Source organism: Ciconia boyciana, chromosome 1 (genome assembly GCF_034638445.1).
Source record: "Ciconia boyciana chromosome 1, ASM3463844v1, whole genome shotgun sequence".
Taxonomy (NCBI): Eukaryota; Metazoa; Chordata; class Aves; order Ciconiiformes; family Ciconiidae; genus Ciconia; species Ciconia boyciana.
This window is the reverse complement of record NC_132934.1, coordinates 204578620-204593334: the sequence shown is the minus strand read 5'-3', so window position 1 is coordinate 204593334 and position 14715 is coordinate 204578620. Positions and strand designations below refer to the sequence as shown.

At 40.1% G+C, this 14715-nt stretch overlaps 1 protein-coding gene across 1 annotated transcript; it reads right to left on the bottom strand.

Annotated features, from left to right (window-relative positions):
* Window positions 1-2811: 2811 nt before the first annotated feature.
* Window positions 2812-10786, bottom strand: LOC140646543 (matrix metalloproteinase-27-like). The gene is made up of 10 exons (XM_072850642.1): window positions 10529-10786; window positions 9930-10168; window positions 9171-9319; window positions 8945-9073; window positions 6790-6951; window positions 6494-6617; window positions 5652-5782; window positions 5268-5427; window positions 3633-3736; window positions 2812-3427 (listed from the first exon to the last, which is right to left on the bottom strand). Exons 1-10 carry the CDS (start codon window positions 10631-10633, stop codon window positions 3327-3329), a joined length of 1404 nt encoding a protein of 467 aa, XP_072706743.1. The 5' UTR covers window positions 10634-10786; the 3' UTR covers window positions 2812-3326.
* Window positions 10787-14715: the final 3929 nt, after the last annotated feature.

Sequence of the window (14715 nt, the reverse complement as noted above, 5' to 3'; positions counted from 1 at the left end):
TGCCCCACTCTGGTAGCTAAAGCACTCACATGCCAGTGCTAGGAGACCAGGTTCTTGCAGGCAGAGAAGCAAGCAGGACTTTTCAGGACAATCTACCAGGAATGCTGTACTTTGTGTGTCTCAGCAACACATTACATTAAGATGCATAATTTCCTCATTTCCTAATCCAGTCTCATCATCACGCTCTTATGATCCATTTGAAAAACAGCTGTTAAAAAAACATTAATTGGCCAAGAAACAAATGAACATTTTTTTCTTTGTGATATGAAACAACTGGAAAGACAAGTGTGGGTTAGCTTTCTCATTGTTTTTATATGTCTTTTCCGCTTTGCCTTGTCTGCCCTTCCAAACACCTCTGGTCAACAGTAGGGGGAATATGACGTTACAAAACCAAATGGAAACGTGCAGTGGAAAGCAGAAGGATGTTTAGTAAAAACACCAAGGAAATTATTTTAGCTTGACCACATGGGATCCTGTTTTCTGTGTATCTGTTTGTGTGTCCATCTGGTCTCACAGTAACTGAAGGTACTGGCCACCTTCATCCAAGCTGAACTGAGACGCTGTAGTTCCTACAGGTTTTGTGGAAAATAGCAGCTGGCTAGAGGAGAAAAAACCCTATTAATGGGAAGGCGGATAATTCATCCCTTGGCTGGGCTATGTGGCCAGGGTAACTGCGGTAACTGCACAGCATTACTCAGCTGTTACCTAAATGTAATATGGGGACATGCATTATGAGGAGCTACAGGTGGCATAAGAGAGTGCTGGGGAGGTGGTATTGGGAGCTCTCTAGGGCTGTGGGAGGATATGGTGAGGTGCAAAACCCATGTTAGCCAGGCTCCTGGCAGAGATGGCAGGAAAGGACCACCACTAAGCACTCATCACTTACTGGATTTCTGCTGTGACACTCCTATTCTGGTTCCTATTCCTCCAAAGAAACAACAAGTGAAGAGGGAAAACTGAGTGACCAAGCTGTTATCACTAATCAAAAATCAAGTCTTTTTGTGTCAGGAGTCACTTTTCAGGCCTTCTTTGCAAATAAAGGAAAAGCAGTACTCATTGCTTTATCTATTTTTGCACGTGACCTGTGAACACGCACCCCACGCTGCTTTAACATAATGCCAAAGCTGCCAGTCAGAGAACTTCGTTAACAGCATTTCACTGTTAAAGATTAACTTTTCTTAAGACAAGAGATTTATATAAATTGTGAAACAATGTTTCACCTGAGAAAAGAAGAAGTACAGAGTAGCTATGATGTTTGTTTATGTATCTGAAGACGGAGGAACTTGCCCATGTATTGCAAAGAACAGAATAATCTGCTTGATGACTCAATGATTAAACTTTCTTGCAGCTGAAATTACAATTGTGTTACACACCAAGCAGAGTGTGTGTGAAAGAGTAATCTTGCCTCTGAGTATAAACACTTGGGTGTGACTTGGCAGTTTCTGTGCTTGTGCTGTTAAACCGTGCTTTCTACACAGCCATCAATTGAATTGAATGCTGGAGAAGAGTTTAAGGAGGCTGGAAATACAGAAATAGGTAAGGAACTGTCTCCATCCTGCCTGCCTCCAGCATGTTCTGCTCTTGTCTCGTGAGATATCATGGTCACTCCACAGGCAGTGTCAGTCCAAGAAGGTGCCTTCAGACAACTTTATCACTGGCTTGTGGTGATTATAAAAAGCTGCTGGTATAGCTTGCCAAAAAGTGAACATCAGAGAGGATAAAAGTAAGATGTCCTTCTATTTTGGATCACATAAAAACAGAAAGATACCCAGCAAAGACACTATAAATTTCACCAAACTTTAGCTATCTGAAAATTAGCTACTCTAAGCTAGTTGGCTAGCCTTCCTCTGCAAACAGACGTTTTCTCCAGGGGCTGAAGATACTGGTTTGCCCCGGCACAGTCTTTGGATGAGATGAGATAAGTAACATTGTGGAGAACCTCTCCCTCTTCCTTCAGTACAGGGGTCTTCTCTAACTCATGTAGAGTAGATATGTAGATAGACAGAAAGCTAAAGTTAAGTCAGTTGACTCTCACCCAAATGTCTACCGTTTCACCCCAATTTAAGTTTAAATTTTGTTAGGGATCTAGAGTGTGATGGTGTTCACCACGATTAATTTTGTAGATCAGTGAAACAGCATATCTGAGCCTCTATTTTGATTTCCTGGTGGCAACCAAGCCAGCGGGGTTCTCATAGCAATAGCAGCAACATAATGGCACTCTTGCTGTTTACACCAAACCAGGTAGGTAAGGTTCAGGTTGGGATCATTGCATTGTTGTATCTGGTACGGTAAAAGCACATCGCAAAAAGAAACTTTTACTCAAACATGCAACAGGTGTGCAAAACAGCCAGATATGCAAGAACTAGGGAGCAGGAGGACAAGCCAATACTAACGAGACCATGTTCTCAGAGGTACCCAGCCATGCAGGCAGTATGGCCAGCCATTTGTCAGTGTGTTCTGGGCCTGTTTCCAGAATTAAACGTAAGGGAAATACTTGGAGAGGATATGGCTGTGACTTTATAGATTTTGTCTGATTTTGTTAGGAGTTTCCTCCACATGCGATAGCAACATGTAATAAATCTCAGATATATGTGCACTTGAAGCACGTGCTTTGTGTTAGCGGAGCAAAGGTTGTGCTCCATGACATGGTAATTGAATCTATTTCTTGAATAGGACAGAGTTGATTTGTGAAGGATGTCATTCATAGATCCATAAAAACCAGCCACTGATGAAATGCTAATTGTTACGCTATAAAGACAGATCAGAGTGAGACACTGGGGCTGGAGGGTGATTTATTGGCAAAATAGTGATATGAAGTGAAAGGGACAAGGCTGCAATAGGCAAAGAAGAGCAGGAGAAGACGCAGGAGAGGGGACAGAAAAACAAGTGAATAATGAAAAGCCTGGCTCTTGAAGATGTTTGGAGAGAAAAGAAGCAAAATACAAACATAGTATGTTGGAAGGATATTAGCATATTAACCTGAAGTCATTCACACCTCAGAAATATAGAACGCCTTCAACAGATGAAGCAGAAAATAGTTTACATCAACCTAAAAGTATTTATTGCCAAAATATTTGAAAACCCATCTGGAGTATAAAATAATAAATTATGTTGGACATTTTGCACTTAATCAGGGGAAAAGTGCAGTTTTGTTCTAGCCTTTGGAGATACAATTAGAGCGGACCTGCTGATTTATTAAAATGGTAGACATATATGAAAATTAGTCCTGTTGCCTCTTCTGTATAGTAGTGTATATATGAACAAAGTTTGAGAAAGCTAGAATTATTTTTATTCTCATTTGCTGTGTGTAAGAAAGTTTAATGATATTAACAGTTAAACCAGCTGTTACTCTTTATTTCGCGGGTAACTTTTTTAGCAGTAGGGTCGAACTCCCACTGCTTCGATCCATGGAAGAAGTAGAATAATCCTGGAAATAAAAAAGTAAAACATTATGTTATGGATACAAAAAATAGCTTCGTTCTGACAAAGCAGGGAACATCATCTTTGTACACACAGGAGAGCATCTCTTCAATTCTATCTTTTGCAGGATACAGCAATGACATGCAATATAACTCCAGAACTTATGTTCTTTACCAGTAAACCGATTTTACTTAAAAGCTCATTTCATTTACCTTTCTGTTGGAAAACAGCGTCAACCTTCTGGCTAATTCCTGGAAAGTCATCGACTGTCTGTCTAGGATAACCCTTCTCCATAGACTGGCTGTTTTCATCAAACCTAAATCATACGAAAGGAGACATGTAATTTTAGAGAGTTTAGACATCAATTCTGCAAAGAAATAAGCAGCTGCTGAAAGGTGTCCACCGTCTGTAATTTGACTGATTTCACTGGGGCTACAGAGAGTAAAGTTATCTACTCGCACAAATGTCTGCAGGACGCTGGCCATAGCGTTTTCCGTGAGGTGGCTACTTGTTTGTTGATAAAGGCAGGCACAGCTCCAAAGAAGCATCTAGAGTGAGACAAATTGAAGGAATTTGTCATTTTTGACAGCAGGGTTGGGATTTACCTCCTCTAACGATAGCAGTGTGACAGGCAGCACATGGAAACTGGACGAGTTGATTCCCGCTATAGTGACTGCACATATTTATTCCATTAATTTTAAACTCCTCTTAGACTTTGATATGATATTGTCTGTAGTCCTCTACTAGCTGACAGATTTAGATGGAGGAAAGGAAGCTGACTTATTTCTAATACAGTCAAGTTGTTCCTAACTGAGCCGGGACAATTTTTATGAGATGGGGCTGAATTTGGGGGCTGAAAGGAGGACCTAGAAGGTTCTTAAAATTTGAGGAACCCTCTCAGGAAAAAAACAACCAAACAAACAAGCCTTTGTTTTACTTTTCCTTGGATACAAGAATACTTTTCACAGGGACATGAGACCGAGAGAATGAGTTATTAAGTAAGAAATCTGTGCTGTGGTTTTCTTTCATGCCTTTGTCTTGTGACCAAGGCAGTAAAATAGCAATGTGAGATATTGTAAATACTCTTTCCAAAACTATCAAAAACAAAGGACAGGAAATGACATGCAGCTCAAAATCCAGCTGATGCTGTATGTTTCACTGAGGAACGCCACAATTAGTCACGATAAAGTCTGTTTGACCCACGCATGCTCCTGGTTGCCTGCAGAAGGCCTTTGCAGCAGTTGTTCTTGCACACAGGAGGAATCTATCAGCTTCCCAAAGCTAACTTTTTGCTTCCATTTGCCTGGTATTTGGGTATCAGGAATCACTCGTGCCAGCTTGGGAATAGGGTTTAGAAGCAGCATGTTGCAAATCCAATGCTAACCAACCAAAGAAAGGAAAATGAACTATCACTTCTACCTCTCTAAAAGAGATAAAATAACCCAGGACTTTTCAGAAATCAGAGAAATCCTGCACAAGCCATCCCATCCAGCCTTCTGATGAAGTAAGTTAGCTTTCAGATCTTTATTTTCTTGACATACTTTTGTCTATTGTATTTGTAAAAATTCTCTACATGCTGGAATTTTTTCAGCTTCCAGGCATAATGCATCAAAATGGGTCCATATCTTAAATGCCCATTTCAGGACACCCTTAAGCTCTCAAAAGTCAAAGCTCTATTCTTCTCCCTGTGCAGGAGTCAAAGAAACATTTCTATCAAAAGTAGGGTTACTATAGTTACCTAGTTACATACAGTTACCTAAAGGTCTCTTTTATCACATGGACAATTTTAATTGTATTCAGATTATATTGGAGTTAATCATAAGAAAACATTTGTCAATTTTTCTTACCTCCAGTACTTGTCACCTATGAAAAAGTCTGTCTTCCCTGTATTTTTATTACAAACAGCTGCATCAATTTTCTTGACACCTTTAGGGAAGCCCAGTGTGTTGATATTCTTTGGATAACCAAGCAACACCTGATATCCGCTGATAACCCAGAATTTATTGCCTGTTAAAAAAAAAAAATTTAGTTTCACCAGTGATTTTCAGACACTAAAAGAAAAAAATGCACTCCCTTAGTGTAGGTTGTAGGAAAACTAGATGAAATGTCCTATGGGTTTTTTTTAATTTATCTGAAAAGTGAATTTTATGCACATATAGCTACCCTTCCTTCCTCCCATCTTCCCACAAAATTAAAGGTAAGAAAAATTTAAAGAAAATCTCATACTTCACCTTTGAAAAATAGGATCTGATCTTTCATGTTCTCATACGCAGCTTCAATACCAGGTAGCAGAGTTGGCCAGAAGGTAGAAATTAATTCATGTTCAACTTCTGAGTTATCAGGATAAACTCGCCATAAGTGCCTGATTTAAATATGAAACAGTTTTTGTAGTAAATAATAAACCACAGACATTTCTATATATGCACAAGAATGTGAACAACGTTGTGACTTATAAGCTCTTTCCTGGCAGTGGAGCTACCTAGGTCGATGCGTCAGAAAGGAAAACACCCCCCTCAGTGGGAAGTGAGGTTTTTTTTATTCTGGCTTCTTTCTGGAATTACACTTCTCATTGCTACTGATCGATTAATGGGATCAGCTACAAGCAGCTGAAAAATTCAGGTTGTTCCTGTACCATGTAGTAAGAGAGTTATAGGGTCCCAGGTGAACCTGACTGTAAGCTCTTCCCTGGATGTCTTACCCAGATGACTTTGGGCTTCCAGAGGTGACTGGAGAGATTGGCCCAACTATATGGTAGAACATACTAATTTCTTAGGAAATGGTTGCAGCATTTAATCATGTCACTACTTGATGTAACCATCTATACATTTGGGAAGCTTTATTGGAACTGACATGTTTTCTGGAAAAAAAGGAAACATGTTTTTTAAGGGCATGCTCTAAAAATAGTAATATAACTCGTATCCACTAAAAGTTTTATTTCCATGAACTGAAATCTATCCATTTTTCTCATTATAAATCCCATAATCATAACCATGTGAACCACCAAAGTATTCAGTATTTGTAGAAATCAAGAAAAAATAAACCTCACAGAGACAAAAGTCATATCAATATTTACCTGCCCTTTAGAAAAATGACTTCTCGTCGGAGTGTAGTTATAGCATTGAAAGACATTTGGGAACCACAGGTTTTAGGTGAGGTAGGGTTGGCTGGCCTTTTATCTGGGGCATTTGGTGGAGATCCTAAGGGAGGCATTTTAGAAAGAATATACCAAATTTGTAGAAACATTAAGGTTTTCACATATAAATGCATTTTTGATATTATGAGAATACAATTGTTTTTATGGTGGAACTTTGTGAAAGAGGTTATTTCTATCCTGCTTACTTATTTTTTTAAGCCATGGATTTTACTCACCATAAATGGACTGAATGCCATTTATATCATCTGGAGAGAGGGGAAATTCGCTGGGGCTGATGTAGGCATAATTGGGAAACATCAAAGCCCTCTGGTCGTTAGAATGGGAGAGGCCCAGGGCATGGCCAAACTCATGAGCAGCAACAAGGAACAAGTTGAACCCTTAAAAAATGGATAGAGAGAAGAGATCAGTCTAATTTTGGTCTGCAAATGGCTGATATGAACACAGCAGGGCTATTGCTCAGTGACAGTTTTCATACAATATAGTGAAATTCACTAGGGTATGCATATATGTAAACATATTTTTTGAATAGGATAAGGTTATGTTCTTCCCCCACTAGAAGGGAGTGACTTTTGGCCTTTTTCCTGCTGTTCTTTCTATTAGCTGCTGAAAGTATGTGTGTGGCATGAGTAGATGTCTGGGGGTGAGTGTGGGTGCAGCTCTGAGGAATGTCCTGGCAGGGTTTCCCGGCTGAGCTAGAACAGATTAGATAGTGAGTCAGATCGAACTAACAGCTCTCCAGGGCAAAGATAGGACAATGCACTCCATGCTCACTTGAGGTAACAAAGTGTCACTCTGTGTGTCACCCTCCCTCCTATGAACCTGAGAAAGAAAGGTGAGATCATGAATAGACAAGGAAAAATATAAAGTTGGCAGAACAATTTACTTTTTTATCATTAGGACTTTAAAGCATATGGTTTCTTTATAGCCTTGTCAAATAAAATATCTTTTAAAAATATTATGCTTATGCATGCTTATTCCCAGTGACATATGATAACATAGTAAATAGATAAAAATGGAATTTCCTTCAACATACATCCCTCCAAGTAACACGCCTTTCTGAATTAGGGAAGAACGATCATCTTCCTGCAGACCAAGAGCCAGCAATATCAACAGACTTAGTGAAGATCACAAGTCTGTGGCAGAGCAGAGGACTGGTCATCGATTGCCCAAGAAAGGCTGGCTGAAGCCAAGATATCCATTTCTCATAAAAACAAACAAAGCCTCAATTTTTCCACACGTGTTTCCAGTCCTTCCCTCTCACGAGTCCTCTGAGCTCTCCAATGAGTTCTGCAATGCCTGGCCACTGGAGCCATGCTGTGGAGGAACACCAGCAAAACTGGGGTTGACCCATTCAGTCCCAGTGTGGGGAAAACATTACATTTTATCAGCATGACATCTCCACCCCTCATCCTTCTTTTTTTTCCCACCACAATAAACCCACACATCTCCTCGTGCTCCTTGTTTTTCCTGCAGCATGACCTCAATTCTGCTGCTGCAGTTATCCTCTCAGTTTTCTATCCCAAAAACTGGATAAGAAAAGGATCTAAAGTACAACAGGGTAATATGCCTGTCTATTGACAGATCTGTCAGAGGAAGTACTCTATGGCCAGCCTGGAGGTTGAGGGGAAGGGGTTGAGGGGAGCAGATGGGTCCCAGACAGATGGTTGAGCACTCAGCATTCCCCTCTCTTCTGGCCCAGTGGCACACATCTGTAGTCAGCTCTACACGCTGCATCTCAGCCCGTGGGTGGCCTCAACAGCACGTTCAGACTCCCAGCTGCTGGCAGGCAGCTGAAATTGCTTGGAAAACACGTTCATGTATAAGACCATCCTAGCTTGACTGCAGAGTAAAGCTCTAACAGCCTATAGTTGGACCCATATTGGTATTACTAGTGAAGACTCTTCATTATCGCTGGTGGCTGTAATGTTTTTTAGGTGATGGGGATCTCCTCTGAGGGCTGCTGCAAGGCATGGTGTACTTCCTCTGCAGTGTATGGTAGTGCCAGGCTTGGTGCCAGTGTGTGCACCAGGAGGGGAAAAAGTCAGAAAGCTTTTACCATGGTTTGTGAAACTCTGGTGGGCATGGGCCCTACCAACCCCCAGGTAAGAGTGGCCTGTGTCTGTAGCATTTGTATCTGAAAAGAGTTGTCCTGTTGGCATCTTTACCAGTGTTAAATAAGAACTAGAGTAGATCAGGCTGATTTTACGTCAGCGTCATTGTAAGTATCCCAGTTGGAGGATGGCCTGTAATATCCTCAAGCTGCTTTTATGGTTAATGCTGGATTTCATCTCAGTCTATTCCATCACTTAAATAAAATCAGAAAGGAATTTACCCATCTGCATAACACTTCAGAAACCTTTTTTTACCTACCAGCTGAGCCTGTGGTCCAATCTTCATCCTCATCAAAGTGCACATCACCACCAAAACCATTGCCAGGTGGAAAGGCATGAGCGAGGACACCAAGGGGGCCATCAAAATAACGAGGGCAATGTCCATGAGCTAAATAATATGATGTTCAAACAACATTGAGTTTATGTTATGACTATTGGAAAATCTTTAAATTAATCTTACCGATGGTATGCAGTCAGTGTATTACCTTTGGTCCCAAAAGCAATCATTATATCTGCTATTCCCTCACGAATACGAGTGAAAATCAGCGGGGTGACAGTGCTCCACACTTTAAATGCCTTCTGGATTGCTTTATCCACATCCTCTTTGCTCATATCTGGTGTGTAGTTCACAATTCTATGGTTATGAGGGTTCAAATAATAATACTTAGTGTTTGCAGAAAGAATTTCTCTAATAATGTTAAGATGATGAACAGAGATGTATAAGAAGCAATTTAACCTGTAATCCAATAGCTCCCAAGATCCATCTTGGACTGAGTGAGTTTGAGGAATGTGATAACTGTCCAACATGTCTTTTTCATAATAATAATCTTGTACACGGTATCAGTTTTTCTCAAAATGGCCCTTAGCCAGGAGGTCGTCTCTTGAGCGTGAGGAAAGTCATCTCCTCAGGTTTCTGTGACTACTAAACTGTTGGTCTTAGCAAATCTTGAAGAGAACGGGGCTTGTACAGGGTGCATTTGATATTTTTGTTTGGCTCACAGAACATTTGTCAGGAGTGATACATGACAGGCAAAATACTGTGATTGACACAGAAAATGTAAAATACCCAGCTTGATTCTCCGAAATTCCTCTCAAGCATATGCATAGCTAACAGCTGGGGAAAGAGAAACATTTTTATATTCCCAACTGGAAAGAATTGCTATAGAAGTTATATTTAAATATAACAAACATGGATACCCACAAAACCAAAATTTAAACTCAAAAAGTAACTATTGAAATACTACCTGTATGTCAGCTTGTTTTTTTTCCATCCTGGCAGAGTAACACCATAGAGACCCACATCAGGAACTCCACACCTGGGTTTCTTCATCATTTCCAATGTCTCAGTATCTGGTTTTCCAGTCACTTTCAAACCAAAAAATTGTTGCATTTTCTGAAGTTTTTCAGCGGTAGATTCAGCATTTATTTTCCATCCAAGTTGATCTGGATCTGGCTCAACAGCATAGAATTTATTTAAATAGTCCTAGTGAAAAAATAAAGCAAATACATTTCACATTTTGATCTGTTTCTTAAACAAATACCTTAGGACTGATATTGTTTGTATGCTTTGCTGGCAAAACCATCTGCCTGTGATTTTGGAGCACAACAGATGTTTTCCCGAGGATCATAGCTAAACAGAAACAGACAACATTGTCCCTGACTCTTATTTACTTGACATTTCCAGTTTGTACAGACTTATCCTACTTTAGTAAAGTTTGGGCAACAGAGTTCTGTGTAATAACATTGTCTCAGAAAGACAGCAAACTGCTGTGTAGCTGGAACACACAGATTATATCTAAAAAGAGAGGTCTCAATAAATCTCAGATATGGACAATGTAGTTACCTGTACAAGCTTTGCATCTTCTCCTTTGTTGTCTTTCTCTGAGCGGACAGGAAGAGCATTAGAAACAGCTGCACACGTTAAAAGCAAAAGTGAAAGATCCTTCATTCTTACTCTCGTCTCTGTCCTGGTAGGATGAGTCTGCTTTCTCTCCTCTCCGTGTGCATCCTCTTTTGCATCCCAGTTCGTACGGTTACGGGGTGCTTTGTAGAGTCATCTGTAGACTGACTCAGAGTTTCTCATGCTCTGATTGCCTCCACACATCCTATAACACACAATAAAACTTAATTAAACCCATCTGATTTCACAAACATCTGAAGTCAGTTAGTATTTGAATACTCCTAGGCTCCTTGGCTACCATTTCAAAACTGGCACTCAATTTTAGTTACTTTACACTGAATTTTAGCAAACCTGAGCAATTTCATGCCAGATGAAATGGCAGGCAAATGCAAAACCTTTGAAGTTGTCCCGACCCAGCTGTGTGAAATGGGGCCACCAAATGTACAGGGACTCATAACCATTCTCAGCCTAGAAAACGGGAGTCATGCACCAGATATGAATCCCCTCCAAAAAAATTAAAACTTTGGGAGAAATTACTGTAAGCAGAAAGTTTTCTTTTTAAAATGACCCATAAAGTGAGACTGGGTGTTTTGGAAAATGGATGAAAACCCCAAATCACTCCCCACCTCTTCCCTGCAACTATTTGAAAGGGTGTGTTTCCTTTAAATTATACTGGTGGAATCCAAGATATACATAAACGAAAAAGATTTTACCCTATAAGTCCAGCCTAAAGGATGTGAATAATCTTATATCTCTGTCTGCATTTATCTAACCTATCTATCTATCTATCTATCTATCTATCTATCTAACTATCATCTATCTATCTGCCATTTCATCACAAAAGGTTTCTTCAGTTTAACCACATTAGCCACAGGGGATATGACTATATCCTGTCTTAAGTAATTCAGAATAAAGGAAGTTTCAAGAGTCACACAAGATGTGACAAATTATGGGATTTCACCCTGTGCTGGCCAAGCACCTTCCTCTTCCCCTGGCAGCAAAGGGAGCTGAAGGTGTTCGGCACTTTGGAGGAACTCTGACAGCATGTACTCAACTTTTACAAAACAGTTGTAAGAAATACCTTCATGTCGGACTGTGGCTTTTTCAGGAAATCCTTTCTTCCATGTTTTTGGCTTTTTTGATGTCATTTGCAACTTTTCTCCAGCTGGAGGCATTAAGGATGAATTTTCTAGCCCAAATTTCACAATGTAGCCTTGCTAGTTGAACTTGTTTGTTAATGGCATTTCTCAGCTACCATAAAAAAACACAAAAAACAAACTCTTCCCTTAATTTATTTTTATTATCATTGTATTGTAAGGTAAGAGACCTGTGAGTCTGGGATCCCATTCACTTTTGTAACTGAGGTACAAAGTGTGATAACAAATTTTCTGAGATGGAGAGCTTGACTGAACTGATACTGGAAATGATATGTGTGTTTATCCAGAAGTACAGACTTTCTTTTTTGAGATCTGTCTTATATTTTTGAATGGATATATTTGTTTGTCTAAAAGGTTTTAAAGCTAGAAGGAAGGACCATGTTGCTATTATCTGACTATATACATGGCTTTTGCACCAAGCATATTTTCCAATGGTACTAGAACACATTTTTGGGAAACGTGTTTTGGCTGATATTAATTTAATTTTGTAAAAAATCAAGGCAGCACTATGAGCAGATTTGATATGAACTGGGAGAAGTGGTTATCTTTTTTCCCACTGGTTGGCCATCAGATCCCCACAGCTGTCTGCTGTGTAGCAGTGGAAGGATAGAGACAATGAGAGCAGCTAGGTTAAGATTAGTTGCACCTAAATTTACATATTTATTAGTTAAGCATTCTTCCATAGAAAATAGAGAAATACATATGTCTGGAGAGCGATTCAACCAGCTATCTTAGAATAGGATGAACTGGCCTCTATAGGTGCTCTCTGTCTTTATTGAACGTAGAGAACCTTAAACAACTAATTTAGACTTCATTTCTAGTTTCAGCTAACAGCTCAAGCTACGTTAGTGTTTTCTCAGAAGACATCTGAGTGACAGATGATGGAGGCCTGTGTCACTCAAAGCACTTCTAGGGTTTTGCAACTTGACCATCTACAAAACGTAGCAGCCAGTTCCCACTGTGCGTGGGAGAGGCCTGAACACATTTTTTCACAAGCAATGTTCCACAAATACGCCTATAGTTGGTCCTGAGATCTGGGAAAAGAAGAATCTGTGTAAGCAGCTGCTGGTTATGGTTTACTAATGCTTATCTTTGACATTGGTTAGAGTTAGTGGATGTTGATCTACCTTGTGACTTCTTTTCTCATCCTAGCATTGGTTTTATCCAGACTGCAGTAATGTGACCTATGTCTTAACCCAGAAAGGCCGCTGCCTATCCTCATCACATTGGTAGTACTAAATGACACTACACAGAGCATCACAGGAATCATCAATACTGCTGCATTGTGGTGATCTTAATGCAATACCAGCAGGGATTCAGCTTTCCTAAACGTTCATGACATGGGTGTCTGCAAGTGAGTTAACTATCTAAGCTTGCATTATGTCCACAGAAATCTAATCAATATGGTCAAATGGCATCTAGAGAGCATTTCATCTGATCACATATAGGAGGTAAACTTAGGATGATTTGTGCAGCTCTCAGGAGCTCACCAAATGTTTTGACCAACACCATTGACTATGATGAGAGCCTAAGCCTGAGATCACATGAAAACATTTAGCCTGCAATTAAGCTGCCTAAACAGTGATTTGTTGTGCTTTTGAGACAGTCTAGTGAACCTGAGACATTGACACAGGCCTGTTGGTTGTGACCCAGGACCTAGAGGGGACATGTGGCTTCTAGACTGATAGGTGGATGCCAAATAGAAACCTTCAGGCACCTTAATGGCACTAGATACCTGTTCAGGCAGCTGAGTTGAGCCACTACTTTGCAGGCTCAATCCTACCACAGAGTCAACAAAGCTGAATCATAACTTAGCTTGTGTGAAAAACATGGGACAATGGTGAATGGTTCAAATAATGTGTTTGACCCTTTGCAAACCCTAAGCAAAGACTGCAGCCTGTGAGGGCAGGATTCAACCACCTGAACGTAGGAGCCTAGAGACAGTGTAGGCTCTGTGGGGCTTTGGGAAGTGCTGGTCTCCCAGAAGTCCTGTTTCATACATGCATGGGTGACTTGGATATCCTACAGCACCTCAAATGCACTAAACACATGTTTAGGAGATTGGATTCCTGCCTGGGCAAATCTGCCTCAGTTAATAACGATACGGGTTATGACTACACACAAAACCAGTGACCAGACACTAGGGAGTGGTATGGTACTCTACCATAGTAATGAAATTAGCAAATAGGACCATAAACTTATTAAAAGGGAGTAAGAAAATGGCAGGTGATTGTGTGGACTGAGCTGGAAACAACACCCAGACTCCAAATTGCTAAAAATGGTGCTTGTGCCTGCAAGCAGGTGAGAGCTGCTGGCACCAGACATGCCCTCCTCCTAATGGTGTAGCTGCAATGGAGCAATTGCCACACTCATGCAGGCAAAGGAAATATTCACTCACACAAGCACAGGGAATATTTCTCACAAAGAAATCACTTCATTTTGAGCTCTTGGTCTTCCTGCTCAAGGGAAATCCTCAAAACAAATTAAAAAAAAAAGTGCCTGGCAACTAAAAATCGGAACTTCACAGGATACCAAAAGGCATGGACTAAAAATATTCCATTATAAACTTCATCCTGTCTTTAACTTCTTCATCTTCCATGGTTTGTAAATTACCCTTTATCTCTCTCCTTCCTCCGAAACATAACCACCTCCTTACCCCTTGTCTCCCATTTAATATTTTCTCTGCCCCATGAGTACCCACTACTTTTTCTTCTAGAGAGGGATTAGTGTTCTGCTCTAAATCTGAGGAGCTCTTCTGGCATTGCCTTGAGATCTTCTGCTTCTACTTCATATCTGAAGGGAACGTGCTCCCAAATTTTATTTTTTAATCTATAATTGGTCTAGTAAGAAATATTATCTTTCCGTGTAAATCTTGTGTTATGTTTGTAGACCATCTCTGCTAAAACAACATAATCAATTTAGATTTATATTCTTCTAAAACAATTTTTGGTTTAATTTTCATTGGTAGTTCAG